Source organism: Coregonus clupeaformis, chromosome 35 (assembly GCF_020615455.1).
Source record: "Coregonus clupeaformis isolate EN_2021a chromosome 35, ASM2061545v1, whole genome shotgun sequence".
Classification (NCBI taxonomy): domain Eukaryota; kingdom Metazoa; phylum Chordata; class Actinopteri; order Salmoniformes; family Salmonidae; genus Coregonus; species Coregonus clupeaformis.
The window spans coordinates 34167806-34193427 of record NC_059226.1 but is presented as its reverse complement, the minus strand read 5'-3'; the positions used below and the strand labels follow the sequence as shown (position 1 = coordinate 34193427).

Below are 25622 nucleotides of genomic sequence, written 5' to 3'. Positions count from 1 at the left end.
AAACGGATGGAAGCAGCGGACATATTTGGTGTGGCTCAAAGAAAGAAAACTGTGAGTTGTGTTTGATAGCTACCATACCAAGATGTTTACATTTACATTTACATTTTAGTCATTTAGCAGACGCTCTTATCCAGAGCGACTTACAGTTAGTGAGTGCATACATTTTTTCCCCCATACATTTTTTACAATAACAATTCACTCAGTCATTGTTTGTAAGCCATTAATGTAGTTCATTCAACTTAAACAATTTCCTATGAGACAACACAACTATTCAAGGAACTAACAACCTTTTTAAGGACCCTCCGGAGGCGGTAGGTACGAAACACAGATATCGCTGACACACAGAAATCCCGAAAAAAACACAATTACAAATAAATACCATATCAATGCAAACTGAAATAGGACTGTAAAATACAGCTTTACCAGATGGTGTTTTAAACAGAACTACAAAACTGTGTGTCTGTAAAAATGTGGTGGCATACATTTGCAGATGTTATCGCAGGTGCAGCGAAATGCTTGTGTTTCTAGCTCCAACAGTGCAGTAATAATACCTACCAATACGCACATAATCCAAACAGTCAAAAGATAACAATTAAGAAATATCAGAACTACCAAATGTCAGATTACGGAATATAAATATATATAAAAGATGGTATAGACAGTATGGACAGTATATGAATAGGAAAGGTGTGTACAGCAGTAGTTATATAGGATGAGCCTTGACTAGAATACAGTATATACATATAAAGTGGGTAAAACAGTATGTAAACATTATTAAACTGACCAGTGTTCAATGACTATGTATATCGTGGTGACACAAAATGTTAAGTCTAATCAGAGAAAATAGACTTTAAAATAGATATTAAACAGAAGCATAAAACACTTACATTGTATCCCTATGGTCTAATAACCCAAACCAATAGATGAAATAGATCTTTATTCAGATTATAATATATTTTTGTTAATAAGCAATGTGGTTCACTGTACTGTATTTATGCCACTAGAGATCCTGGTTCGAATCCAGGCTCTGTCGCAGCCGGCCGCGACCGGGAGACTCATGGGCGGCGCACAATTGGCCCAGCGTCGTCCAGGGTAGGGGAGGGAATGGCCGGCAGGGATGTAGCTCAGTTGATAGAGCATGGCGTTTGCAACGCCAGGGTTGTGGGTTCAATTCCCACGGGGGGCCAGTATAAAAAAATATATATGTATTCACTAACTGTAAGTCGCTCTGGATAAGAGCGTCTGCTAAATGACTAAAATGTAAAATGTTATCGTTATGGGTTACTAAAAGGATTTATGTGTGTGTGTGTGTGTGTGTGTGTGTGTGTGTGTGTGTGTGTGTGTGTGTGTGTAGCAGTGGAGGCTGCTGAGGGGAGGAAGGCTCATAATAATGTCTGGAAGGAGCGAATGGACTGGCATTAAACACATGGAAACCATGTGTTTGATGTATTTGAGATGCCATTCCAACGATTCCGCTCCAGCCATTACCACGAGCCCGTCCTCCCCAATTAAGGTGCCACCAACCTCCTGTGGTGTGTAGAGAGATAGAGAGAGAGACATGCAAGAGGAAAAACTATAGGTTAGGTAAGGTTTCAAAGCATATAAGAACTGAGAGAGGGGTTTGCTGCATGGTCAGATGTCATTCTGTAGTCACGTTGTCGGTTGTACTTTCCGCTATACTCCCATCTGGCACTCAACGAGCATTATAAATAACTTGCTTGCCCTTTTCTCTCTTCTATGAAAAATAAAAAAAGACCGACCAGTTGCTCACGTTTCTCACGAGTCCCTCTCCTTTGATTGACAACGTAGTTCACTAACCACAGTCCGGCTAAGTGACCTCAGTCAACCAATTGTAGGCTTTGGTTTGGGAAAACGACCCATTTTCCCCTGGGCAGGGACTGTAGCCTATAGAAATCAAGGTGCCAAGAACGCCGTCTCATGAATAATGTGAAAAGAAGGCGGGACTTTAGCCGGTACAACCCCGCCCCCTTACGTTCAGCAATCCGCACACAGGCGTTTTGACGTTTCGTCCATCAAAATGACATACTGTGCATTAAACCAATGTGGATCTCCAGCATTCGAATGAGGCTTCCGCCCCCCAGCTACCTTTTGACGTTTTTTTGTTGTTGATTGATTGAAACAGATGCCAATGTTGCCATAGCTTGCTTCACCGAATTGGGACGATACCGTTTTAGGGTAAGTAGCCTACACCACCTCAGTGGGGTTGATAATAATGCTATATTTTCTGGAAAGTGTAGCCTATGAGTACGTGTATTATTGCCGAGGTGAGGAGAGCGTCCTCTGGATCGTGATGTGTTTGCTGTCATAGACACACTGTGTTCTGGCTAGGCAAGCAGTCTTTTCTGATACAGTGTGTCTTCGCAATGTAACAGATGACAGCAAACACGTTACATTGTAACCATTATTAGTAGTAATGCAGTGTTTCATAATTATAAATGATAGTGTGTTGTTGTGTTCGCTGCTGGAGTGTGTGTCTGTGTCGGAGGTGTGACTGAACTGCATGAGTGAAGAGGAGGCCTCACAGACAGGACTGTCTGTTCACGGAGTTCACAGACAGCCTTACAGGCTTCTTTAGGATGTATAAAGGAGTCCATTCATAGTCGGGAAGAGAAAGTAGCCTCAGACATGGTCAGTGTGACCTAGGCTATCATATGTGATTTATATTGCCCTGCCCTGGGCCGAGTGGGTCTCCTCTTTCAGGTGTGCACATCAGTCTTTTACATCGCTATCATTCATCAAATTTGTTCTCGTGTGTGTGAGTGAGAAGAGGGATGAAGAGTGTATTCGCTCCATCATCATCACAAGTTTGTTACACTACAGTATTATGTACCTGCTCTACATGAAATGTATCTTTCTACATTGCCAAAAACCATGGGAGTTGGTTGTTGCCTGAGCCACGGCATGCCAACAGTCAACCAAACTTGGGTTGCTGCAAATAGTGTGGTAAATCACCCTGCAATATTTCATCATGGTGCTGCATGTCACCATCATCGCTATTTCGCAAAAACGGAGAGGGGGGGTTGTCACATTTTGTATTTTTCTGGAATGACAAGATTGTCTCATCAGAACATGCCACTAAAATAGTGTAGTAACTTCCTGGTCCTAGGCTCTACTCCCCGCCCACCTACACCTCTCTCTTCCTCTCCTTCCCTCCACCTCTTCTACCTTCCCCTCTCTCCCTCTCTCCCTCCCTCCACCTCTTCTACCTTTCCCTCTCTTCCTCTCCCTCCCTCCACCCTCTTCTACCTTCCCCTCACTTCCTCTCCCTCCCTCCACCTCTTCTACCTTCCCCCTCTTCCTCTCCCTCCCTCCACCCTCTTCTACCTTCCCCTCACTTCCTCTCCCTCCCTCCACCTCTTCTACCTTCCCCCCTCTTCCTCTCCCTCCCTCCACCTCTTCTACCTTCCCCTCACTTCCTCTCCCTCCCTCCACCTCTTCTACCTTCCCCCCTCTTCCTCTCCCTCCCTCCACCTCTTCTATCTTCCCCCTCTTCCTCTCCCTCCCTCCACCTCTTCTACCTTCCCCCCTCTTCTTCTCCCTCCCTCCACCTCTTCTACCTTCCCCTCCCTCCCTCCCTCCCTCCCTCTTCTACCTTCCCCTCCCTCCCTCCCTCCCTCCACCTCTTCTACCTTCCCCTCCCTCCCTTGCTCCCTCCACCTCTTCTACCTTCCCCCTCTCTTCTTCCATTACTCTGCTTTACAGTTGATGTCTGTACTTCCACAAATATTTCTCACACACACACAGATCACATCCTCTCGCACTCTCTCTCTCTCTCGCTCACACTCACAAACAGATCACGTTCTCTCTCACTCTCTCACACACACCCATATGCACAAACACACACAACACTGCATACTGTGTCTCTCGTTCATACATTCCTAGAACCCCATAAGACACAGAGGTGCTATTTGCAACAGCCTCTTCTCATGGACTTCTCAAGAGAATCAAGGTGTATGCCAGTCTGACAGTTCTTTGGGCCGCGAAGGAGATTGCCAAACACTCAGCTCCCCAGCTGCTCTCCAACCGATATCCTGGTCTCAACAAATCTCATTTGAACATAAACCAACACTCCCATTCTGACAATTTTTATCCAGCCTTCTCAGTTTGCGAAGTAGACACGTGACTCATGAGTAGAGTCGTGACTCAATCAAATGAATTTTATAAATAAAATAAAATCAAATTTTATTTGTCACATGCGCCGAATACAACAGATGTAGACCTTACAGTGAAATGCTTACTTACAAGCCCTTAACCAACAATGCACTTTTAAGAAAGAATACCTAAAAAATAAAAAGTAACAAATATTTAAAGAGCAGCAGTAAAATAACAGTAGCGAGGCTATATACAGGGGGTACCGATACAGAGTCAATGTGCAGGGGCACAGGTTAGTTGAGGTAATTGAGGTAATATGTACATGTAGGTAGAGTTATTAAAGTGACTATGCATAGATAATAAACAGAGAGTTGGAGTGTGGGGTGGGGGGGGGGGGGCAATGCAAATAGTCTGGGTAGCCATATGATTAGATGTTCAGGAGTCTTATGGCTTGGGGGTAGAAGCTGTTTAGAGGCCTCTTGGACCTAGACTTGGCGCTCCGGTACCGCTTGCCGTGCGGTAGCAGAGAGAACAGTCTATGACTAGGGTGGCTGGAGTCTTTGACAATTTGTAGGGCCTTCCTCTGACACTGCCTGGTATAGAGGTCCTGGATGGCAGGAAGCTTGGCCCCAGTGATGTACTGGGCCGTATGCACTACCCTCTGTAGTGCCTTGCGGTCGGAGGCCGAGCACTTACCATACCAGGCAGTGATGCAACCAATCAGGATGCTCTCGATGGTGCAGCTGTAGAACCTTTTGAGGATCTGAGGACCCATGCCAAATCTTTTCAGTCTCCTTAGGGGGAATAGGTTTTGTCGTGCCCTCTTCACGACTGTCTTGGGGTGCTTGGACCAAGTTAGTTTGTTGGTGATGTGGACACCAAGGAACTTGAAGCTCTCAACCTGCTCCACTACAGCCCCGTCGATGAGAATGGGGGCGTGCTCGGTCCTCTTCTTTTTCCTGTAGTCCACAATCATCTCCTTTGTCTTGATCACGTTGAGGTAGAGGTTGTTGTCGTGGTACCACACGGCCAGGTCTCTGACCTCCTCCTTATAGGCTGTCTCGTCGTTGTCGGTGATCAGTCCTACCACTGTTGTGTCAAAGGCAAACTTAATGATGGTGTTGGAGTCATGCCTGGAGTACATGGCCATTAAGATGTTCAAACGTTCATAGATGACCAGCAGGGTCAAATAATAATCACAGTGGTTATAGAGGGTGCAGCAGGTCAGCACCTCAGGAGTAAATGTCAGTTGGCTTTTCATAGCCGAGCATTCAGAGGTTGATAGGTCGTGAGATGGTGGTGGGGAGAGAGGGAGAGTGTCAAACAGCAGGTCTGGGACAAGCTAGCACTTCCAGTGAAGAGGTCAGGGTTTCATAGCCTCAGGCAGAACAGCAGAAACTGGAAGAGAGAGGGAGAGACACAGGAGAATTAGAGGGAGCATACCTTAGGTCACGCAGGACACCAGATAAGACAGGAGAATTAAACCAAATAGGACAGGCTGACCCTACCCCCCAGGCACATAGACTATTGCAGCATAGATGGGGACAGGGCCAATCGTAACAACTGTAGCAGTGATGAATAAATAAATGTCCATTGGGGTGGAGGCAGAGTAAAGACTGTTGAGGGGGTGGGGGGGATGACCATAGGGGGAACAGCAGGCAGAGTAAAGACTGTTGAGGGGGTGGGGGGACCAAGTTAAATTAAATAATACAAATATTACATTTTTAGACCACAACATCCCAGTTCTCTCCAAAACTGAGCTTACTGAGGTAGTTGTAGCCGTCCACTCTCTCGATAGTCTAAGCAATCCCAGACCTATGCTGGAACATTGTTAACATTGTGGGAGACTACCCTCAGGGTCTGGTTGTTTATGGTCAGTTCTTTGAGGGTACAGAACATGGTGTTCTTCCACAGCTCATGGTGATAACTCATGATGTCTTTTTAAGTCTAAAAATGTACCACTGACCAAATACTGTTGTATATGGGCCTACAGAATCACTGGTGTCATTTGATCAAGTTATTAGATTTGGATACAGTACTTGGTACACACCACAAACACACACTCTTAAGTGACCTGGGTTGTGATGTTGAGTCAGTCATTTCCTACATTGTTTAAATGTTCACTCTTCTTGTACATTTTCGGGGCAGCAAACGGTGCATAGACATTTGCTTCTGCGTCATGCATTTTTATCTCACCACTGCATTATACCCTTTGTCATAGGAGACATTGTAAACAAGCTGTGTATAGCGTCTAATGATGCTTTAAAATAGTGTATATTCAACCGGTAGATATTGAAGGCCGTCCGACAGCGCTACGCTAATGATAAGAATAAGAAATGACTTTATTGTCCATTTACATGGACATTTATTTTGTGAGGTCAGGATACTGATATGTAAAAACGCTGGAAAGTGAGCACACACATTTCACATTAACCCAATGGTAACTTTTAAACCTTTCCTCTAACCTAAACCTCACAAACTATTCCTAAGCCCATTTCATTTCCACCACAACGATGACCCCTATGCCTAGCTGTTCATTTTCAGCTCTGCCAACTGAATTTAATAATGTGTCTCAACTGAATAATGTGTCTCATGACATGTCTAAACTCTGTGTGTTGTTCTTCTTTCCCAGCATGCCACTGGCTCGCAGCCTGTCCATCACCTCCCTGTCGGGGTTGGAGGAGTGGGATGAGGAGTTTGACCTGGAGGATGCCGTCCTCTTCGAGATCGCATGGGAGGTGGCCAACAAAGGTAACAGTGTGTGTGACTATATAAGTAATAACTCTTGGTTCTGTGTGTAACGACAGTATATTAGTAATAACTCTTGGTTCTGTGTGTAACGACAGTATATTAGTAATAACTCTTGGTTCTGTGTGTAACGACAGTATATTAGTAATAACTCTTGGTTCTGTGTGTAACGACAGTATATTAGTAATAACTCTTGGTTCTGTGTGTAACGACAGTATATTAGTAATAACTCTTGGTTCTGTGTGTAACGACAGTATATTAGTAATAACTCTTGGTTCTGTGTGTAACGACAGTATATTAGTAATAACTCTTGGTTCTGTGTGTAACGACAGTATATAAGTAATAACTCTTGGTTCTGTGTGTAACGACAGTATATTAGTAATAACTCTTGGTTCTGTGTGTAACGACCGTATATAAGTAATAACTCTTGGTTCTGTGTGTAACGACAGTATATTAGTAATAACACTTGGTGTGTGCCTCTGTGCAGTTGGTGGGATTTACACAGTGATCCAGACCAAAGCCCGTCTGACGGTGGAGGAATGGGGAGAAAACTATTTCCTGGTTGGTCCGTATGTGGAGAGTAACGTCCGCACCCAGGTAGAGCTGATCGAGCCCACCAACCCTGCCCTCAAGAGAGCCATAGACAAGATGAATTCCAGCGGATGTAAGGTACAGACAGACAGACACAGAGACCCACACAAGTTTGCTGGCCCTATTAAAGGACTTAAAGGGGCAATCTGCAGTTGCTACATCCATTTTTGGACTTCTAAGTTAATATGTACCCATTTTGATTCTTTAAGAATATAACTTATATAAATGCCTCATGAGCTTAGTTTAACTGTCGTACCCCACCAGATCCCAAAATATAAGCTTGTTTTACTCCAATGTTTGTAAACAAAGAAAATGTAAACAATCACCATATAAATTAAAACATGGTTAAAACTATCAATTTTATATCTAGGATGGTCAGTCCTTGCATCCATGTCCGTGTGTGTGTGTGTGTGTACAACTTCCTGAATTACCATTGGTTCTCGTTGTTGAGGTTGACAACAATAGAAGAAAACATTAGCAATACATAACTTCTTCACATCCTTGCAATTGAAATGTTCTAGATTATGATGAGGTTAAAAGCAGTACTATGACATTGTAGGCATTTCTAAGCAGTGTCCTTCAACAACCATGTTAATGTCTGCATTTTCAGACCAAAGTCAATCTGATGATTGGACATGAAATGTAAAACATGCTAAACGGAGGAGATTGTCATTGCTTTTTGTCCCTCAAATGCTAACATTAGCATTTCTTAGCAGTGGCTAGTTTTTTAAAAGGTTGGATCACAGTCACTTCATGACTTCAACCTTGCGTCACGAGCCCCTGTGCAGCCCAAGACCCCACCTAACACTGGTCCATGGCAGTGGCTTTCCCCAGGACACACACACACACACACAGTCTTGTATAACTAACCTTGTGGGGACACACAAGTCAGTCCCATTCAAAATCCTATTTTCCCTAACCCCTAACCCTAAACCTTACACGAAAACCTAACTTAACCCTAAAACTAACCCTAGCTCCTAAACCTAATTCTAACCCTAGCACTAATTCTAACCTTAACCCTAAACCCCCTAGAAATAGCATTTGACCTACTGGGCACCAACAAAATGTCCCCAGTTGGTTACATTTTTGTTTGTTTACTTTTGGTCCCCACAAGTATAGTTAAACACACACACACACACAGTGTCCCTCTTTCTCTCTGTACTTCGCTCTCTGTCCTTGCCACTCTAATCTCTGGTATTTCTGTTAAAAGGTTAAAGGCTGTATCAGTGTCACACACACACTGCTGTCTATTTCTGGTAGGCAGAATGTAGCGTGTGTGTAGTTCATATGTGTGTGTGTGTGTGTGCCATGCTGAGTCAGTCGTTGGCATTCTAGGTGTGCAGGGTCAGAGCAGTGCAGTGCACCATGGGAAAGCCCTGTGTGGTGAGGTCAGATCATTTGATTGGGGGAGAGCGATACTGTGCACTAATCGTAATCGTCCTTACTTGAGGACTGGAAGTTGTGGAACGTTTGTGTAAATCATTGAGTAAGCTCCCTGTTCTTCGTGGTATAAACAACAGGAAATTGTATTTTAATTCTCTGTACTCGGCAACTACAAATAAACATATATATATATATATTTACAGTGGAGAGAACAAGTATTTGATACACTGCCGATTTTGCAGGTTGTCCTACTTACAAAGCATGTAGAGGTCTGTCATTTTTATCATAGGTACACTTCAACTGTGAGAGACGGAATCTAAAACAAAAATACAGAAAATCACATTGTATGATTTTTAAGTAATTAATTTGCATTTTATTGCATGACATAAGTATTTGATCACCTACCAACCAGTAAGAATTCCGGCTCTCACAGACCTGTTAGTTTTTCTTTAAGAAGCCCTCCTGTTCTCCACTCCTTACCTGTATTAACTGCACCTGTTTGAACTCGTTACCTGTATAAAAGACACCTGTCCAAACACTCAATCAAACAGACTCCAACCTCTCCACAATGGCCAAGACCAGAGAGCTATGTAAGGACGTCAGGGATAAAATTGTAGACCTGCACAAGGCTGGGATGGCCTACAGGACAATAGGCAAGCAGATTGGTGAGAAGGCAACAGCTGTTGGCGCAATTATTAGAAAATGGAAGAAGTTCAAGATGACGGTCAATCACCCTCGGTCTGGGGCTCCATGCAAGATCTCACCTCGTGGGGCATCAATGATCATGAGGAAGGTGAGGGATCAGCCCAGAACTACATGACAGGACCTGGTCAATGACCTGAAGAGAGCTGGGACCACAGTCTCAAAGAAAACCATTAGTAACACACTACGCCGTCATGGATTAAAATCCTGCAGCGCGCGCAAGGTCCCCCTGCTCAAGCCAGCGCATGTCCAGGCCCGTCTGAAGTTTGCCAATGACCATCTGGATGATCCAGAGGAGGAATGGGAGAAGGTCATGTGGTCTGATGAGACAAAAATAGAGCTTTTTGGTCTAAACTCCACTCGCCGTGTTTGGAGGAAGAAGAAGGATGAGTACAACCCCAAGAACACCATCCCAACCGTGAAGCATGGAGGTTGAAACATCATTCTTTGGGGATGCTTTTCTGCAAAGGGGAAAGGACGACTGCACCGTATTGAGGGGAGGATGGATGGGGCCATGTATCGCGAGATCTTGGCCAACAACCTCCTTCCCTCAGTAAGAGCATTGAAGATGGGTCGTGGCTGGGTCTTCCAGCATGACAACGACCCGAAACACACAGCCAGGGCAACTAAGGAGTGGCTCCGTAAGAAGCATCTCAAGGTCCTGGAGTGGCCTAGCCAGTCTCCAGACCATAACCCAATAGAAAATCTTTGGAGGGAGCTGAAAGTCCGTATTGCCCAGCGACAGCCCCGAAACCTGAAGGATCTGGAGAAGGTCTGTATGGAGGAGTGGGCCAAAATCCCTGCTGCAGTGTGTGCAAACCTGGTCAAGACCTACAGGAAACTTATGATCTCTGTAATTGCAAACAAAGGTTTCTGTACCAAATATTAAGCTCTGCTTTTCTGATGTATCAAATACTTATGTCATGCAATAAAATGCAAATTAATTACTTAAAAATCATACAATGTGATTTTCTGGATTTTTGTTTTAGATTCCGTCTCTCACAGTTGAAGTGTACCTATGATAAAAATTACAGACCTCTACATGCTTTGTAAGTAGGAAAACCTGCAAAATCGGCAGTGTATCAAATACTTGTTCTCCCCACTGTATGTATATATATATATATATATATATATATAAAAAATCACACTCTAGGTCCAGACTGTGACCACATTGAAAATATGCTAGTTGTGTCTCTTCACCCTAGGTGTACTTTGGTCGTTGGCTGATTGAGGGCAGTCCGTACGTGGTGCTGATAGATGTGGCATTCACTGCCTGGAACCTGGACAAGTGGAAGAAAGAGTTGTGGGACAACTTCTCCATCGGGGTGCCCTGGTTCGACCGTGAGGCCAACGACGCCGTCCTCTTTGGCTTCTTGACCGCCTGGTTACTAGGAGAGGTGGGTTGCTGCCAGGGAGGGTCGGGGATAATGGGTTACTAGGAGAGGTGGGTTGCTGCCAGGGAGGGTCGGGGATAATGGGTTACTAGGAGAGGTGGGTTGCTGCCAGGGAGGGTCAGGGATAATGGGTTACTAGGAGAGGTGGGTTGCTGCCAGGGAGGGTCGGGGATAATGGGTTACTAGGAGAGGTGGGTTGCTGCCAGGGAGGGTCACGGATAATGGGTTACTAGGAGAGGTGGGTTGCTGCCAGGGAGGTTCAGGGATAATGGGTTAAGGGGGGCGTGGCCTACACACTGCAAACCGTTATAACAGAGAAGTAGGTGGTTCTATCCAGTTTAATAATGGCTTGTGTCAGTGCAAGGTTGCAGTTCATTAGTAACAGTATTCCGTATATGGTTCCGTATTAACCCCGCATTGTCTTCCTCCAGTATCCTGGCCCATTATATTAACCCCACATTGTCCTCCTCTAGTACTGGCCAATTATATTAACCCCACGTTGTCCTCCTCCAGTACCCTGGCCCATTATATGAACCCCACGTTGTCCTACTCCAGTATCCTGGCCTATTATATTAACCCCACATTGTCCTCCTCCAGTATCCTGGCCTATTATATTAACCCCACATTGTCGTCCTCCAGTATCCTGGCCTATTATATTAACCCCACATTGTCCTCCTCCAGTATGCAGCGCAGTGTGAGGAGCCTCCCCATATCCTGGCCCATTTCCATGAGTGGCTGGCAGGCCTGGGCCTGGCGCTATGCCGACAGAGACAGTTGCCCGTGGCAACCATCTTCACCACCCACGCCACCCTGCTGGGACGCTACCTCTGTGCCGGCAGCGTGGACTTCTACAACAACCTCGCCGGTGTGAGTGTATCTGTGTGGTGATGTCATGATCTGTGGTGTGTGTGTGTGTGTGTGTTGGTCAGGGTTGGGATGTCATGTTTACAATTTTCTGATCGTTCTGTCTTTGTGCATCTTCAGCATCATTCACAGGTAACTGACCTCACAGTAAGTGTTGTAGGTCATTCTAGGTTATTTGAAGGTCAGCTGTATCACCCTAGCTAGTGTCCTTTGCCCCGATCCTAAATCAACCCCTTACCCCTAGTCCCCTACTTAGTATTCACTAGTGTAGATCTGAAAGGGAAATGTTAACAGACTGATGATACCAATCTGATCCTTCTGGAGTTAGTGGAGAACTGTTAACAGACTGATGATACCAATCTGATCCTTCTAGAGTTAGTGGAGAACTGTTAACAGACTGATGATACCAATCTGATCCTTCTAGAGTTACACAAGTGTGTGGAAGGTGGGGCGGGCAGGACCTTAGCATTTTTAGCATGTTTGTTTTAGCATCTAGTGTGTCCTGTTTCATCGACCCTGGATTGCTCCATTAAAACAGTGAAAGCACTTATTTTATGTGCTATTTACTTGACCCATAACTGCTGAAAGTTGTGGGTCAATAACTCCCAGCCCCTTCACCCTAGGCACTACTCTAGATCAGATATGAAAATCTAGTGTATATATACAGTGAGGGGAAAAAGTATTTGATCCCCTGCTGATTTTGTACGTTTGCCCACTGACAAAGAAATGATCAGTCTATAATTTTAATGGTAGGTTTATTTGAACAGTGAGAGACAGAATAACAACAACAAAATCCAGAAAAACGCATGTCAAAAGTGTTATAAATTGATTTGCATTTTAATGAGGGAAATAAGTATTTGACCCCTCTCAATCAGAAAGATTTCTGGCTCCCAGGTGTCTTTTATACAGGTAATGAGCTGAGATTAGGAGCACACTCTTAAAGGGAGTGCTCCTAATCTCAGCTTGTTAACTGTATAAAAGACACCTGTCCACAGAAGCAATCAATCAATCAATCAGATTCCAAACTCTCCACCATGGCCAAGACCAAAGAGCTCTCCAAGGATGTCAGGGACAAGATTGTAGACCTACACAACTGGAATGGGCTACAAGACCATCTGTGAGAAGGTGACAACAATTGGTGCGATTATTCGCAAATGGAAGAAACACAAAAGAACTGTCAATCTCCCTTGGCCTGGGGCTCCATGCAAGATCTGACCTCGTGAAGTTGCAATGATCATGAGAACGGTGAGGAATCAGCCCAGAACTACACGGGAGGATCTTGTCAATGATCTCAAGGCAGCTGGGACCATAGTCACCAAGAAAACAATTGGTAACACACTATGCCGTGAAGGACTGAAATCCTGCAGCGCCCGCAAGGTCCCCCTGCTCAAGAAAGCACATATACAGGGCCGTCTGAAGTTTGCCAATGAACATCTGAATGATTCAGAGGAGAACTGGGTGAAAGTGTTGTGGTCAGATGAGACCAAAATCGGGCTCTTTGGCATCAACTCAACTCGCCGTGTTTGGAGGAGGAGGAATGCTTCCTATGACCCCAAGAACACCATCCCCACCGTCAAACATGGAGGTGGAAACATTATGCTTTGGGGGTGTTTTTCTGCTAAGGGGACAGGACAACTTCACTGCATCAAAGGGACAATGGACGGGGCCATGTACCGTCAAATCTTGGGGGAGAACCTCCTTCCCTCAGCCAGGGCATTGAAAATGGGTCGTGGATGGGTATTCCAGCATGACAATGACCCAAAACACACGGCCAAGGCAACAAAGGAGTGGCTCAAGAAGAAGCACATTAAGGTCCTGGAGTGGCCTAGCCAGTCTCCAGACCTTAATCCCATAGAAAATCTGTGGAGGGAGCTGAAGGTTCGAGTTGCCAACGTCAGCCTCAAACTTAATGACTTGGAGAAGATCTGCAAAGAGGAGTGGAACAAAATCCCTCCTGAGATGTGTGCAAACCTGGTGGCCAACTACAAGAAACGTCTGACCTCTGTGATTGCCAACAAGGGTTTTGCCACCAAGTACTAAGTCATGTTTTGCAGAGGGGTCAAATACTTATTTCCCTCATTAAAATGCAAATCAATTCATAACATTTTTGACATGCGTCTTTCTGGATTTTCTTGTTGTTATTCTGTCTCTCACTGTTCAAATAAACCTACCATTAAAATGTCTTTGTCAGTGGGCAAACGTACAAAATCAGCAGGGGATCAAATACTTTTTTCCCTCACTATATATATATATATATATATATTTTGCAAGTTATTTATTCAATTCACTTTATCTTATGGTAGGTAATAGCTTAATATTGTCCTCTCTCTCAGTTCAACTTGGATAAGGAGGCGGGGGATAGACAGATCTACCATCGGTATTGTCTGGAGCGGACAGCGGCGCGCTGCGCTCATGTCTTCACCACCGTCTCCCAGATCACAGCCGTTGAGGCAGAGCACCTGCTCAAGAGGAAACCAGGTGTGTTTGTGCACATGCGTGTGTGCGTGGTTGTACATGCCTGTCACAGTAATTCCTCTCAAGTCTGTCTCTGTTTTTGAACCTTTTTATTAACCTCTTTGTTTGTTCTTAGTTGACTGTCTGGCTAACCTCTCCTCTCCTGTTCTCTCTCTCCCTCTCCCGTTCTCCCTCTCTCCCACGCCCCTCTCTCTCTCTCCTTCTCCCCCGCCACCCCACCCCACAGACATAATCACCCCTAATGGGCTGAACGTGAAGAAGTTCTCTGCCATGCATGAGTTCCAGAACCTGCACGCACAGAGCAAGAACCGGATCCAGGAGTTCATCAGAGGTCACTTCTATGGGTCAGTGGGGTCACCACCCAAACACAAACATATTACAGTGGGGAAAACAAGTATTTGATACACTACCGATTTTGCAGGTTTTCCTACTTACAAAGCATGTAGAGGTCTGTAATTTTTATCATAGGTACACTTCAACTGTGAGAGACGGAATCTAAAACAAAAATCCAGAAAAGCACATTGTATGATTTTTAAGTAATTAATTTGCATTTTATTGCATGGAAGATTACAGACCTCTACATCCTTTGTAAGTAGGAAAACCTGCAAAATCGGCAGTGTATCAAATACTTGTTCTCCCCACTGTATATATGCATACTGCTGGCCCACTGGGAACAGACGTCATTTCAATGTCTATTTTTGATTGGCATTATGTTGAGTTGTCAACTAATGTGAAATCAACAAAAAATGTCACCATAACATTGGATTTAGCTTAAAAGTTGAGTGGGAAAGAAAGACGAAATTCCCTTATGTTGATATTTTTTTTGTTGTTGCATTTTTCCACATTGATTCAACATCATCAACAACAAAAGATTATGAAGTGGAAACAACGTTGATTCAACCAGTTTTTGCCAAGTGGTGGGAGTGTTGCCTCTTGCGCTCTTCACCAGGGGTACTATCATATTAATAGACAACCCTAGAAACAGCCTCTTGCTAGAACCTAACTGGCACTTTATCATTTGCAGGGTTTGATACTGCGACCAAAACACATTTTTAATTGGTCTCAAGGGTGCCAGTGAATTTATTTTACCTGGTCACATTAGTTTTGAGTTCACCATTTCCTTTTTTTAAATCATGATTTACTGAAACATTCATGTGAAATTTTGGAAACACTCCGGGGCAGTGATCATCCCAGTCAGTGGGGGCCAGTGACATTTTTTATTTTAATAATGCTATTTTAAATCTAGGCTATATAATTGATTTAAAAATCAGATGTATTCCCAAAGCTTTTCGTTCGTTATGTCGATTATTTATCACACGCGCTTCACACACAGCCTATAGATAATCTGATGGGCAGAGAGATCGCGCAGCTCTCAAACAGCTGGTTGTTAAGTGGAGGAAAGATGTTCCAAGTTATGATATCCACCAGTAAATGCAAAGGGCATAATGGGTATACAACCCAGGTATTTTAAAACGTTCAGTCTTGTTTGAATATTGGCGATTCAGTCATCATGGAATAGCCTACCTTGAAAATCAGACGTTTCCTCTAGACTATTTGGTTGTTGAAAAGTAATTGGTTATGGTAGCCGATTTACTCCTTCTACTGCTCCAATATAATTATTCCGTGATTTCATTTCTGATCAGTTTTTATGAGAGATTTAGCTGCTTTCGATTGTTTCATTTGAAGTCTGTTGCGGTAAAATCATGTGCGGTTATTATGAGCAAGACAACATCGAATGTTTGCTTCAATTTCGTTTTCTATACAAAGCGTTCCATTACAAAGGGAACCTGGTTTTTGGTCGCTTTCTCGTTTTAAAACAGTATACAATAACTCTTCAACATCTCAAATGGCGAGACTGACTAGCTACTAAATGGAAACACTTCATTCGTGTGTTTGTGTCGGGAGCATGCTGTCTATTTACTCGGACAATGTCCACATTATTGTGACATATTTTAGAATGCAAAAATCTTGTGAATGTCTATTAAAAAATGCATGATTCTTAGTGGCAATGCATACTTTTTTGCATACATGTTGGGGGAAGTTTTTTTCTATAGGTTATTACAACAATTAAATATAAAATGTAGGTCCTTGAAAATTAGCCTACAATTAAGTGATGTAAAGTCCTTGAATTTGACTTTTGACCAATGTCTGAATGAACCCTGTATAGGCGACTTGCTCAGCCCACAAATTAAATATAAAATCACCTGCTGTCAGATCTTGACCAGGGCTAGTATTTTTTTTCAATCAGGCCAGTAGCTTTCAGTTGGGACTGGCCAAGTGTGCCACTGGCAAATGTACCTGAATGTCGAGCCCTGCTGTGCGCTTAGGGCCTATATGTCTACCACTTTGTGTAGCCATTAGCGATGCTAATGATAGTCTAACTGTTTTCGGGTAGATGGAAAGGCAATTAAAAGGTAAATTAAAGGGTAACTACACAAAAAAATCTAAAATGCTTAGATGTTTCGCAGACCTAAAAAATGGTCCCCTGATGTGTTTTAAGCATTGTTGTGGACTTAGAACATCACATTTTGTTGTTTTTCTGTTAAAATATATATTTTGAGCGTGAAAACCTGGAGAAAAAAACGGAGGGAATTCACAGTCCTACTCCCCACTTTATTAATGTAAAACATTTTCGTGGTAACGTTTTTTTTATCAAGTATTGTTTTTTCTAATTCTGCCCTCTAGAGGATTTTGCAGAAAGTACACATGGCACTTTGAAATCTGCAATAAATACATTTTACACATTATTTTAAGTCTATTTTCTTTGCTATTACAGTAAATCTATCCAAATTATTGTAAGAACACAAGGGCATGCTAATTTAAAAGATGCCTAGTCATTATTAGCCTGGTTCTGTATGGAATGCAGACACATTATGGGACACAGGACCGGTCACTATCAATTATTGAAAAATAATTGATGCTACCAAATCGTGCTGGTGCCACCAAATGAAAAAGTTAGTGGAAAAAGTTAGTGTAGAACCCTGATTTGGCTAGGGCCCTAGCAGTGATGGGTAGCTTGGCCCCCGGCTGTGTGCATGGCCTTCTGTCAGAAGTTTCCAATGGCCTTTAAAGGAAATGCCACTCAAACGCTATCTTTTGGTATTTGTTTCATTAGTCCACTGTTGATACAGTCCCAAAATGTTTTGCATGTCAGCAATAACGTTTTCAAGATATAGAACTTTCAGAATACAAAACGTGTCACAGTGTGATGCGTTTCTAGATCTTAAACTTAATTGCTGACATTTTGGGACTGTATACCAAAATATAGTTTTTGAGTGGTATTTTCCTTTAATTAGGTAAGATTCTCAATCTCGTTATCTAATTCTAGATACCCCAACCCTCATTTGAATGCTTTAAATCTTCAGTATGGAGCACAAGTGAATAAATGAATGATGTGGTTGTACCAGGGTTGGGGTCAATTCCATTTCAATTCAGGAAATAACCTGAATTCCAATTCTAATTCTCATAGAGAAGCATTGTGGAAAATTGGAATGTCAGTTTACTTTCTGACTGAATTTAAATGAAATTGACTCCAACCCTGGTCTGGAAATGTGGTCAGGTGATGTCAGGTTTGCATCATTGCATCATTTGGTCTCATCTTGAATGGTTTTTGTTGTCCCACCCAACAGGCACCTGGACTTTAACCTAGACAAGTGTCTGTTCCTGTTCATCGCTGGGAGGTATGAGTTCAGCAACAAAGGGGCTGATATCTTCTTGGAGGCTTTGGCCAGACTCAACTATCTACTGAGAGTAAGCTGTGTTTGTGTGTGTCCGTGTCCGGCACTGTGTGTGTGTGGCACTGTGTGTGTGTGTGCAAATGTATTACAACCCCCCCGGAAATATCACATTTTGTTGAAGCACCCTTGGCAGCGATTGGGTATGATGCTACAAGTTTGGCACACCTGTATTTGGGGAGTTTCTCCCATTCTTCTCTGAAGATCCTCTCAAGCTCTGTCAGGTTGGATGGGGAGCGCCGCTGCACAGCTATTTTCAGGTCTCTCCAGAGATGTCTGATTGGGTTCAAGTCCGGGCTCTGGCTGGGCCACTCAAGGACATTCAGAGACTTGTCCCGAAGCCACTCCTGCGTTGTCTTGGCTATGTGCTCCCCCGATTGCTCAGTTTGGCCAGGCGGCCAGCTCTAGGAAGCGTCTTGGTGGTTCTAAACTTCTTCCATTTAAGAATGATGGAGGCCACCGTGTTCTTGGGGACCTTCAATGCTGCAGAATATTTTTGGTACTGTTCCCCAGATCTGTGCCTCGACACAATCCTGTATTGGAGCTCTACGGACAATTCCTTTGACCTCATGGCTTGGTTTTTGCTCAGACATGCACTGTCAACTGTGGGACCTTTATATAGACTTTCCAAATCATGTCCAATCAATTGAATTTACCACAGGTGGACTCCAATCAAGTTGTAGAAACATCTCAAGGATGATCAATGGAAACAGGATGCACCTAAGCTCAATTTCGAGTCTCATAGCAAAGGGTCTGAATACTTACGTAAATAAGGTATTTCTGTTTTTTATTTTTGATACATTTGCAAAAACTTCTACAAACCTGTTATCACTTTGTAATGTTGGGGTATTGTCTGTAGATTGATGAGGGAATTCTTTAAAATCCATTTTAGAATCAGGCTGTAACGTAACAAAGTGGAAAAAGTCAAGGGGTCTGAATACTTTCCGAATGCACTGTATGTGCCTGTGTGTGTGTAAATACCCATTCACTCTACCTGTCTGTCTGTCTGTCTGTCTGTCTGTCTGTCTGTTAGATGTATTCTAGAATCTTGCAGGTATTTACTCTCTCTCGCTCTCTCGCTCTCTCTCTGTGTCTCTCTCTCTCTGTCTCTCAGGTCAACCACAGCGATGTGACTGTTGTTGCATTCTTCATCATGCCTGCGCGGACAAACAACTTCAACGTGGAGACGCTGAAAGGCCAAGCAGTCAGGAAGCAGCTCTGGTAATGATCAACACCATCATCATGGCTGTTTCCTGCCACAGAGGGAGACACTTGCATGTGAAAAAATAAGAAAACGTATGTATTTATAGTGACTAATAACTTGACTTTGTTTTCACCTCCTCATGGCAGGGATACAGCTCATACAGTGAAAGAACGCTTCGGAAAGAAACTTTATGAATCACTGCTGGTGTAAGTGGACCTCTATGAATCCCCATTTGTGCAGTTGAACCATCCCCATTTGTGCAGTTGAACCATCCCCATTTGTGCTGTTGAACCATCCCCATTTGTGCTGTTGAACCATCCCCATTTGTGCTGTTGAACCATCCCCATTTGTGCTGTTGAACTACCAGTACAAGAACTGTACTGTAAACCCATATGAATCACTGTACTGTAAACCCATATGAATCACTGTACTTGAACCATTATTACTCTAAGAGATAAAGAGAAGGGAAACCCACACACATTTTATTCAAGCTTACTGCCTCTTGGCCTTCATCAGAGCTTTTGTGCTAGTTTGTATTTTACCCCTTAGTAAAATCTACCTCTGTCCTGGATTAGTGGGCAGTTGCCAGACGTGTCCAAGATGCTGGACAAGGATGACTTCACCATGATGAAGCGTGCCATCTTTGCCACCCAGAGGCAGTGCCAGCCTCCCATCTGTACCCACAACATGCTGGAGGACAGCAACGACCCCATCCTCACTTGCATTCGCCGCATCGGTCTGTTCAACAGCTCTGCCGACCGCGTCAAGGTAGATTGATTTGAATTGATTAGATCATTAGAAGTAGTAGACTGCTCCAGCCAGACTACTTTACGTAGCCTACGTAAAAATGATCCAGGATAAAAACACAAAGGCCAGAGGCTTTTTTCCATTGTGTCCTGATTTGGCAGTGAGATGGCAGGTGGGCTAGACTGACACTTTACATGCATTCAGTGCAATTAAAAACAACAGGTATTTCAAATACATAACCGTCATACCGTTTGACCCACAGCTATGCAGTGGGCCAGGGCCCATGGTTTCTAGTCCAGACTGGCCTGTGCATCAGTAGTAGGATAGTGTTATAGGAATGACATTTGTGACACATTCCAATAACACTATCCTACTACTGATGCACAGGCCAATCTGGACTAGAAACCATGGGCCCCGGCCCACTGCATAGCTGTGGGTCAAACGGGTTCAATTGCTTAGAAATAATTCCTCTCCTTCCCTTCTTCTGCAGTGATTGGAAGACTTGTAAAACTGGTGTAAATAATATGGTGGAAGCCCATCTATCTTTCATCTGGTCAACTCCATCCTCATCCCCTGCTTCGTAATTCCCATAATCCTTTTAGGTGATCTTCCACCCAGAGTTCCTCTCCTCCACCTCTCCCCTCCTGCCGATGGATTATGAAGAGTTTGTAAGAGGCTGCCATCTTGGAGTGTTCCCCTCTTACTACGAACCATGGGGATATACACCAGGTAGACTCTTAAAGATACTATGAACCATGAAGATATACACCAGGTAGACTCTTGAAGATACTATGAGATATGGTTGTCTTGAACATTGGCTGTATGGTACATATACAAGTATATTTACTTAAATCTCTGTCTCTCTCTGTCTCTGTCTCTCTCAGCTGAGTGTACAGTCATGGGGATCCCCTCAATCTCTACCAACCTTTCTGGGTTCGGCTGCTTCATGGAGGAACACATAGCTGACCCCTCAGCATACGGTGTGTTCCCTGTGTGGTATATGGACAATATACCACGGCTAAGGGCTGTTCTTATGGACGACGCAACGCGGAGCACCTGGATACAGCCCTTAGCCGTGGTATATTGGCCATATCACAAACCCCCGAGGTGCCTTATTGCTATTATAAACTGGTTACCAACGTAATTAGAGCAGTAAAAATAAATGTTTTGTCATACCAGTGGTATACGTTCTGATATACCACGGCTTTCAGCCAATCAGCATTCAGGACTCATACCACCCGGTTTATAATATGCCATTTAGCTGATGCTTTTATCCAAAGCAACATACAGTCATACATGTATACAGTGTACGAATGGGTGGTTCCAGCGGGAATTGAACCCACAACCTTTGGCGTTTAGAAACGGCATTCTCTACCAACTAATCTCCAGTAGATTTGACTAATGCTGTTGTACTCTACCTCAGGAATCTACATCCTTGATCGACGGTACAGAGGGGTTGATGAGTCGTGTAATCAGCTCACATCGTACCTGTTCCAGTTTTGCCAGCAGAGCCGGCGTGCCAGGATCATCCAGCGGAACCGCACCGAGCGCCTGAGTGACCTTCTGGACTGGAGATATCTGGGCAGGGTGAGACCTTTCACCTTTGCCAAGAGGAGAAATGTCAACCGTTCTACTACAACTATCATCTTATCTCTCTCTCCTCTCTCTCTCAGTATTATATATCAGCTCGTCACATGGCCCTGGCTAAAGCCTTCCCGGATACCTACTTCTACCAACCTCATGACTCTGAGACTGTAAGTCTATGAGTGTCTCTGTCTGTCTGTCTGTATGGTGATGAGATGCTGTTTCCTCCTTTTTGGGTAACAATGGGTACATCGTTTAAATAATTCTACACCATTGGAAACTACCTAGTACCTAATGGTGCCCGGGGGGTATTAGTAAAAAATGTGTTCTTTACCCATTCGCTAGGAATTTGCTGTAGTGTACCTTTTAGTTGGACTGTTGTTATACAGGGGTGTTTACTCAATTACCTGGAGGCCTGAGGGTTATAACAGTGGTGTCTACTCAATTACCTGGAGGCCTGAGGGTTATAACAGGGGTGTCTACTAAATTACCTGGAGGCCTGAGGGTTATAACAGTGGTGCCTACTCAATTGCCTGGAGGGTCTGTGGGTTTTCCCTTCTCCCTTGTACTTGATTGATCAGTTAAGGTCATAGATTAATTAGGCACTCCCCTCACCTGGTTGTCTCGGTCCTAATTGGATACTATTTGAAAGGAACTAACAAAAACCAGCAGACACGGCCCTGAAGGGATTCAGTTGGACACCCCTGGTTTATTTCATCTGTAAAATAAGATGTAAATCTGGATTAGTAAATTTTATGAGAAAGTGTGTCAGATGATGCATACTGCTATGCTACTCTGGCTGTGTTTAGACAGGCAGCCCAATTCTGATCTTTTTTAAACTAATTAGTATTTTGGCCAATCAGATCATCTGATGTGATTGGTCAAAATATCAATTGGTGAAAAACATATCAGAATGTGTCTGCCTGTCTAAACACAGCATTGTGTGTTGTTTGTGTCTTACCCTCTAAACCCCACCACCATTTATTTTCAGGCCCAAGGTTTCCGTTACCCAAGACCGGCCTCTGTGCCCCCATCTCCGTCTCTGTCGCGCCACTCCTCCCCCCGCCACAGCGAGGCAGAAGAAGAGGATGACCGCTATGATGAAGATGCGGAGGCAGAGAAAGACCGCTTGAACATCCGCCAGCCCTTCACCCTGCCTAGTAAAAAGGGTCCAGCCTTGCCTTACACCCTCCCAGGTGTCAATGGAGAGAAAAACGGAGCCCCCAGTGTGAAAAACTGAGTGTCTCTCTCACATACACACACAAATGTACACATGCCGACACTCCCTACAAGAACTGTTACACAACATCCATGTTACAAACACACCACTCTTATCTTGACTGTCTCCACTTATATAATATAGATCCGACAACTGCTGAAGAGATGAGCTATTACAGTATTCCAGTATATGTTATTAATCCAGCACCCCGAAAGTCTTCCAAACCTCTGTGCACCTCAGCGTGTGTGAGCAACCTGTACTGAAATGGAGGAAGAGAGGGAAAGGAAATAGATGGCTAGCGGGGTGACATTTCCTTGAGTTAAAAAGCCCAGCATTGAGATAACAAAGTGGGGTAACTTTGAGTATATAGGAGGGTTACCTCTGGTCAATAATCTAGGTTATCTCTGGTCCACAGGAGGCTGCTGAGGGGAGGATCAGCTGGAATAATGGCTGAAACCATGTGTTTGATGCATTTTAATACCATTCCAGGTATTCTGCTCCAGCATTTACCACGAGCCCTTCCTCCCCAATTAAGGTGCCACCAACCACCTGTGCTCTGGATTTATGAAATCCAGCCAACATTGCTAGTGTAGACTAACATTAGTTGTAACTAAGGCTAAGAGAACCATATGATAACCAGTGGATAAAGAAAGTAGGGCTAATTAGTCTTGCTAACAAGGGCAAAGGCATTGACCCACTATGTCATAGTCACACAACCAACCCAACAGCAGGACTTTTCCTGTCGCACTGTAGCAGTAACAGAAACCTGTTCAAACAGCAGCAGCACTTTTCCTGTCGCACTGTAGCAGTAACAGAAACCTGTTTAAACAGCAGCAGCACTTTTCCTGTCGCACTGTAGCAGTAACAGAAACCTGTTTAAACAGCAGCAGCACTTTTCCTGTCGCAGTGTAGCAGTAACAGAAACCTGTTTAAACAGCAGCAGCACTTTTCCTGTCGCACTGTAGCAGTAACATAAACCCAACCACCAGCAGCACTTCCCTGTGCTAGGAAACATATAAGCGACACTTAGAGCTGGGCCCATAGAGTGAGACTAGATGTTATATAACCAGTTTTATTTGCATGGACAATGCCATTGACGGCTTCCACCACAGATACAAAGATGAGTCCTCTATCTAACTCTATGGCTGAGCCTCAGAACGTCCTGCTGAAAAGCCTCCTGCTGAAACAGGCTCCCATTCGTTCAGAGATTCAGACCTTTCTGTGGGTGTGTTTGTCTCTGAGCCTTGTACTGTACTTGAACCGGCAAGCCTGTGTGTAAAAACTGTCGATAGGTCACCTTTTAACCTTTCAGTCAGTGAGCCAGTGTTTGAGTGTTTTTCTTTGTGTGTGTGTGTGTGTGTCAGTATGTATGTTTGTGACGTATAGAGATGGAACACTGATTCTGCCTGCACTCTGAGGTTTAGGTAAAAGGTGGGGCGTCCGTCCTGAGAAGCTAGTCGTGTTTTTAGATGACAGACTGTATTAGAGGAGCAAAGGGAAAGGGTCACAGATAATGGCAGGGGTCACAGTTTTGAGTGTATCCCATTCCCAGCTGTGCACACCCAGAAAACAGGAAATGAGTTGATCCAGTTTGTTTGTGTTACAATCACACACCAGATGATGAGAAAATAAAGTATATTCTCTGTATTAATGATGAAACACTGGACTCTTCTCTTTGTTGGGGTTTACTACAACAGGAAATACTGAGAGCTTGGCATTTATAAGGTTCTATCTGCATTTGTCAAAATTGAGTTATTGACATAGCCTTGTTCTGTTCAATGTTCTCTACCTATGTAGTACTCTAAATACTCCAATTCATGTTAAGTTCATAAGGATACAAGATAAAAATACATTCAAACCAATGAAGGTTCGGAACTTTAAAGCCAATTATCTCATAACCTTATTTTTGCGGCTAGAACCTTCTAGTTGTGAGGTCACAATGGTGTGTGTGGTGTCACAACATCAAGGCACTACATTAAGATCATCATACATTACTGGCCATTAAACTGTTACGTTACTGGGCATTAAACTGTTACGTTACTGGGCATTAAACTGTTATGTTACTGGGCATTAAACTGTTACGTTACTGGCCATTAAACTGTTACGTTACTGGGCAATAAACTGTTACGTTACTGGCCATTAAACTGTTACGTTACTGGCCATTAAACTGTTACGTTACTGGGCATTAAACTGTTACGTTACTGGGCATTAAACTGTTATGTTACTGGGCATTAAACTGTTATGTTACTGGCCATTAAACTGTTACGTTACTGGCCATTAAACTGTTAACGTATTGCAGCACAGTAAAAAACATTTGCTTCAAAGTGGATGTAACTGCATCATTAGAGCCATTTCAGTTATGTGAGTTATTGCTAGATGATTGCTAATGAATGTGGTGCCTGCCATCACCCTGTGAGAGAGTTTGTCACGTATAAAATGTTACTTCAAAAAGTAATATTTTACATTTATAGAGAAAATGGAGGGAGGTGCTACTAGGATACAGTAGGAGGACTTTGTAGGTTGAAGGTGCAACATTTGAATGCCCAGAATTGTAGATACAGTTGAAGTCGGAAGTTTACATACACTTAGGTTGGAGTCATTAAAACTCGTTTTTTCAACCACTCCACAAATTTCTTGTTAACAAACTATAGTTTTGTAAAGTCGGTTAGGACATACTTTGTGCATGACACAAGTAATTATTCCAACAATTGTTTAGACAGATTATTTCACTTATAATTCACTGTATCACAATTCCAGTGGGTCAGAAGTTTACATACACTAAATTGACTGTGCCTTTAAAGAGCTTGGAAAATTCCAGAAAATGAAGTCATGGCTTTAGAAGCTTCTTATAGGTTAATTGACAA

The 25622-nt window shown here is 43.5% G+C and overlaps 1 protein-coding gene across 3 annotated transcripts; it reads left to right on the top strand.

Moving 5' to 3' along the window:
• Positions 1-27: 27 nt before the first annotated feature.
• On the top strand, positions 28-24417 carry LOC123482634 (glycogen [starch] synthase, muscle-like). 3 transcript variants are annotated; one of them, XM_045211025.1, is made up of 16 exons: positions 28-51; positions 6746-6864; positions 7349-7530; positions 10743-10934; positions 11613-11798; positions 14129-14273; positions 14497-14614; positions 17900-18020; positions 19119-19225; positions 19355-19414; positions 19784-19976; positions 20558-20684; positions 20840-20935; positions 21379-21542; positions 21629-21709; positions 22531-24417. In XM_045211025.1, the coding sequence occupies exons 2-16, from the start codon at positions 6747-6749 to the stop codon at positions 22777-22779; spliced, it is 2139 nt and encodes a 712-aa protein (XP_045066960.1). In that variant the 5' UTR covers positions 28-51; position 6746; the 3' UTR covers positions 22780-24417. The 3 variants fall into 3 exon arrangements, with proteins under 3 accessions (XP_045066960.1, XP_045066959.1, XP_045066958.1); XM_045211024.1 differs by lacking the exon at positions 28-51 and adding an exon at positions 97-311; XM_045211023.1 differs by lacking the exon at positions 28-51 and adding an exon at positions 2033-2196.
• The last annotated feature ends 1205 nt before the right edge of the window (positions 24418-25622 follow it).

Bases quoted from the DNA above. Each gene is read 5' to 3' on its own strand.
- LOC123482634 (XM_045211025.1), top strand. From the start codon at position 6,747: ATGCCACTGGCTCGCAGCCTGTCCATCACCTCCCTGTCGGGGTTGGAG. The intron at 6,865-7,348 runs GTAACAGTGTGT...GCCTCTGTGCAG, and splicing joins ATGGGAGGTGGCCAACAAAG to TTGGTGGGATTTACACAGTG. The intron at 19,226-19,354 runs GTAATGATCAAC...TCCTCATGGCAG, and splicing joins GCAGTCAGGAAGCAGCTCTG to GGATACAGCTCATACAGTGA.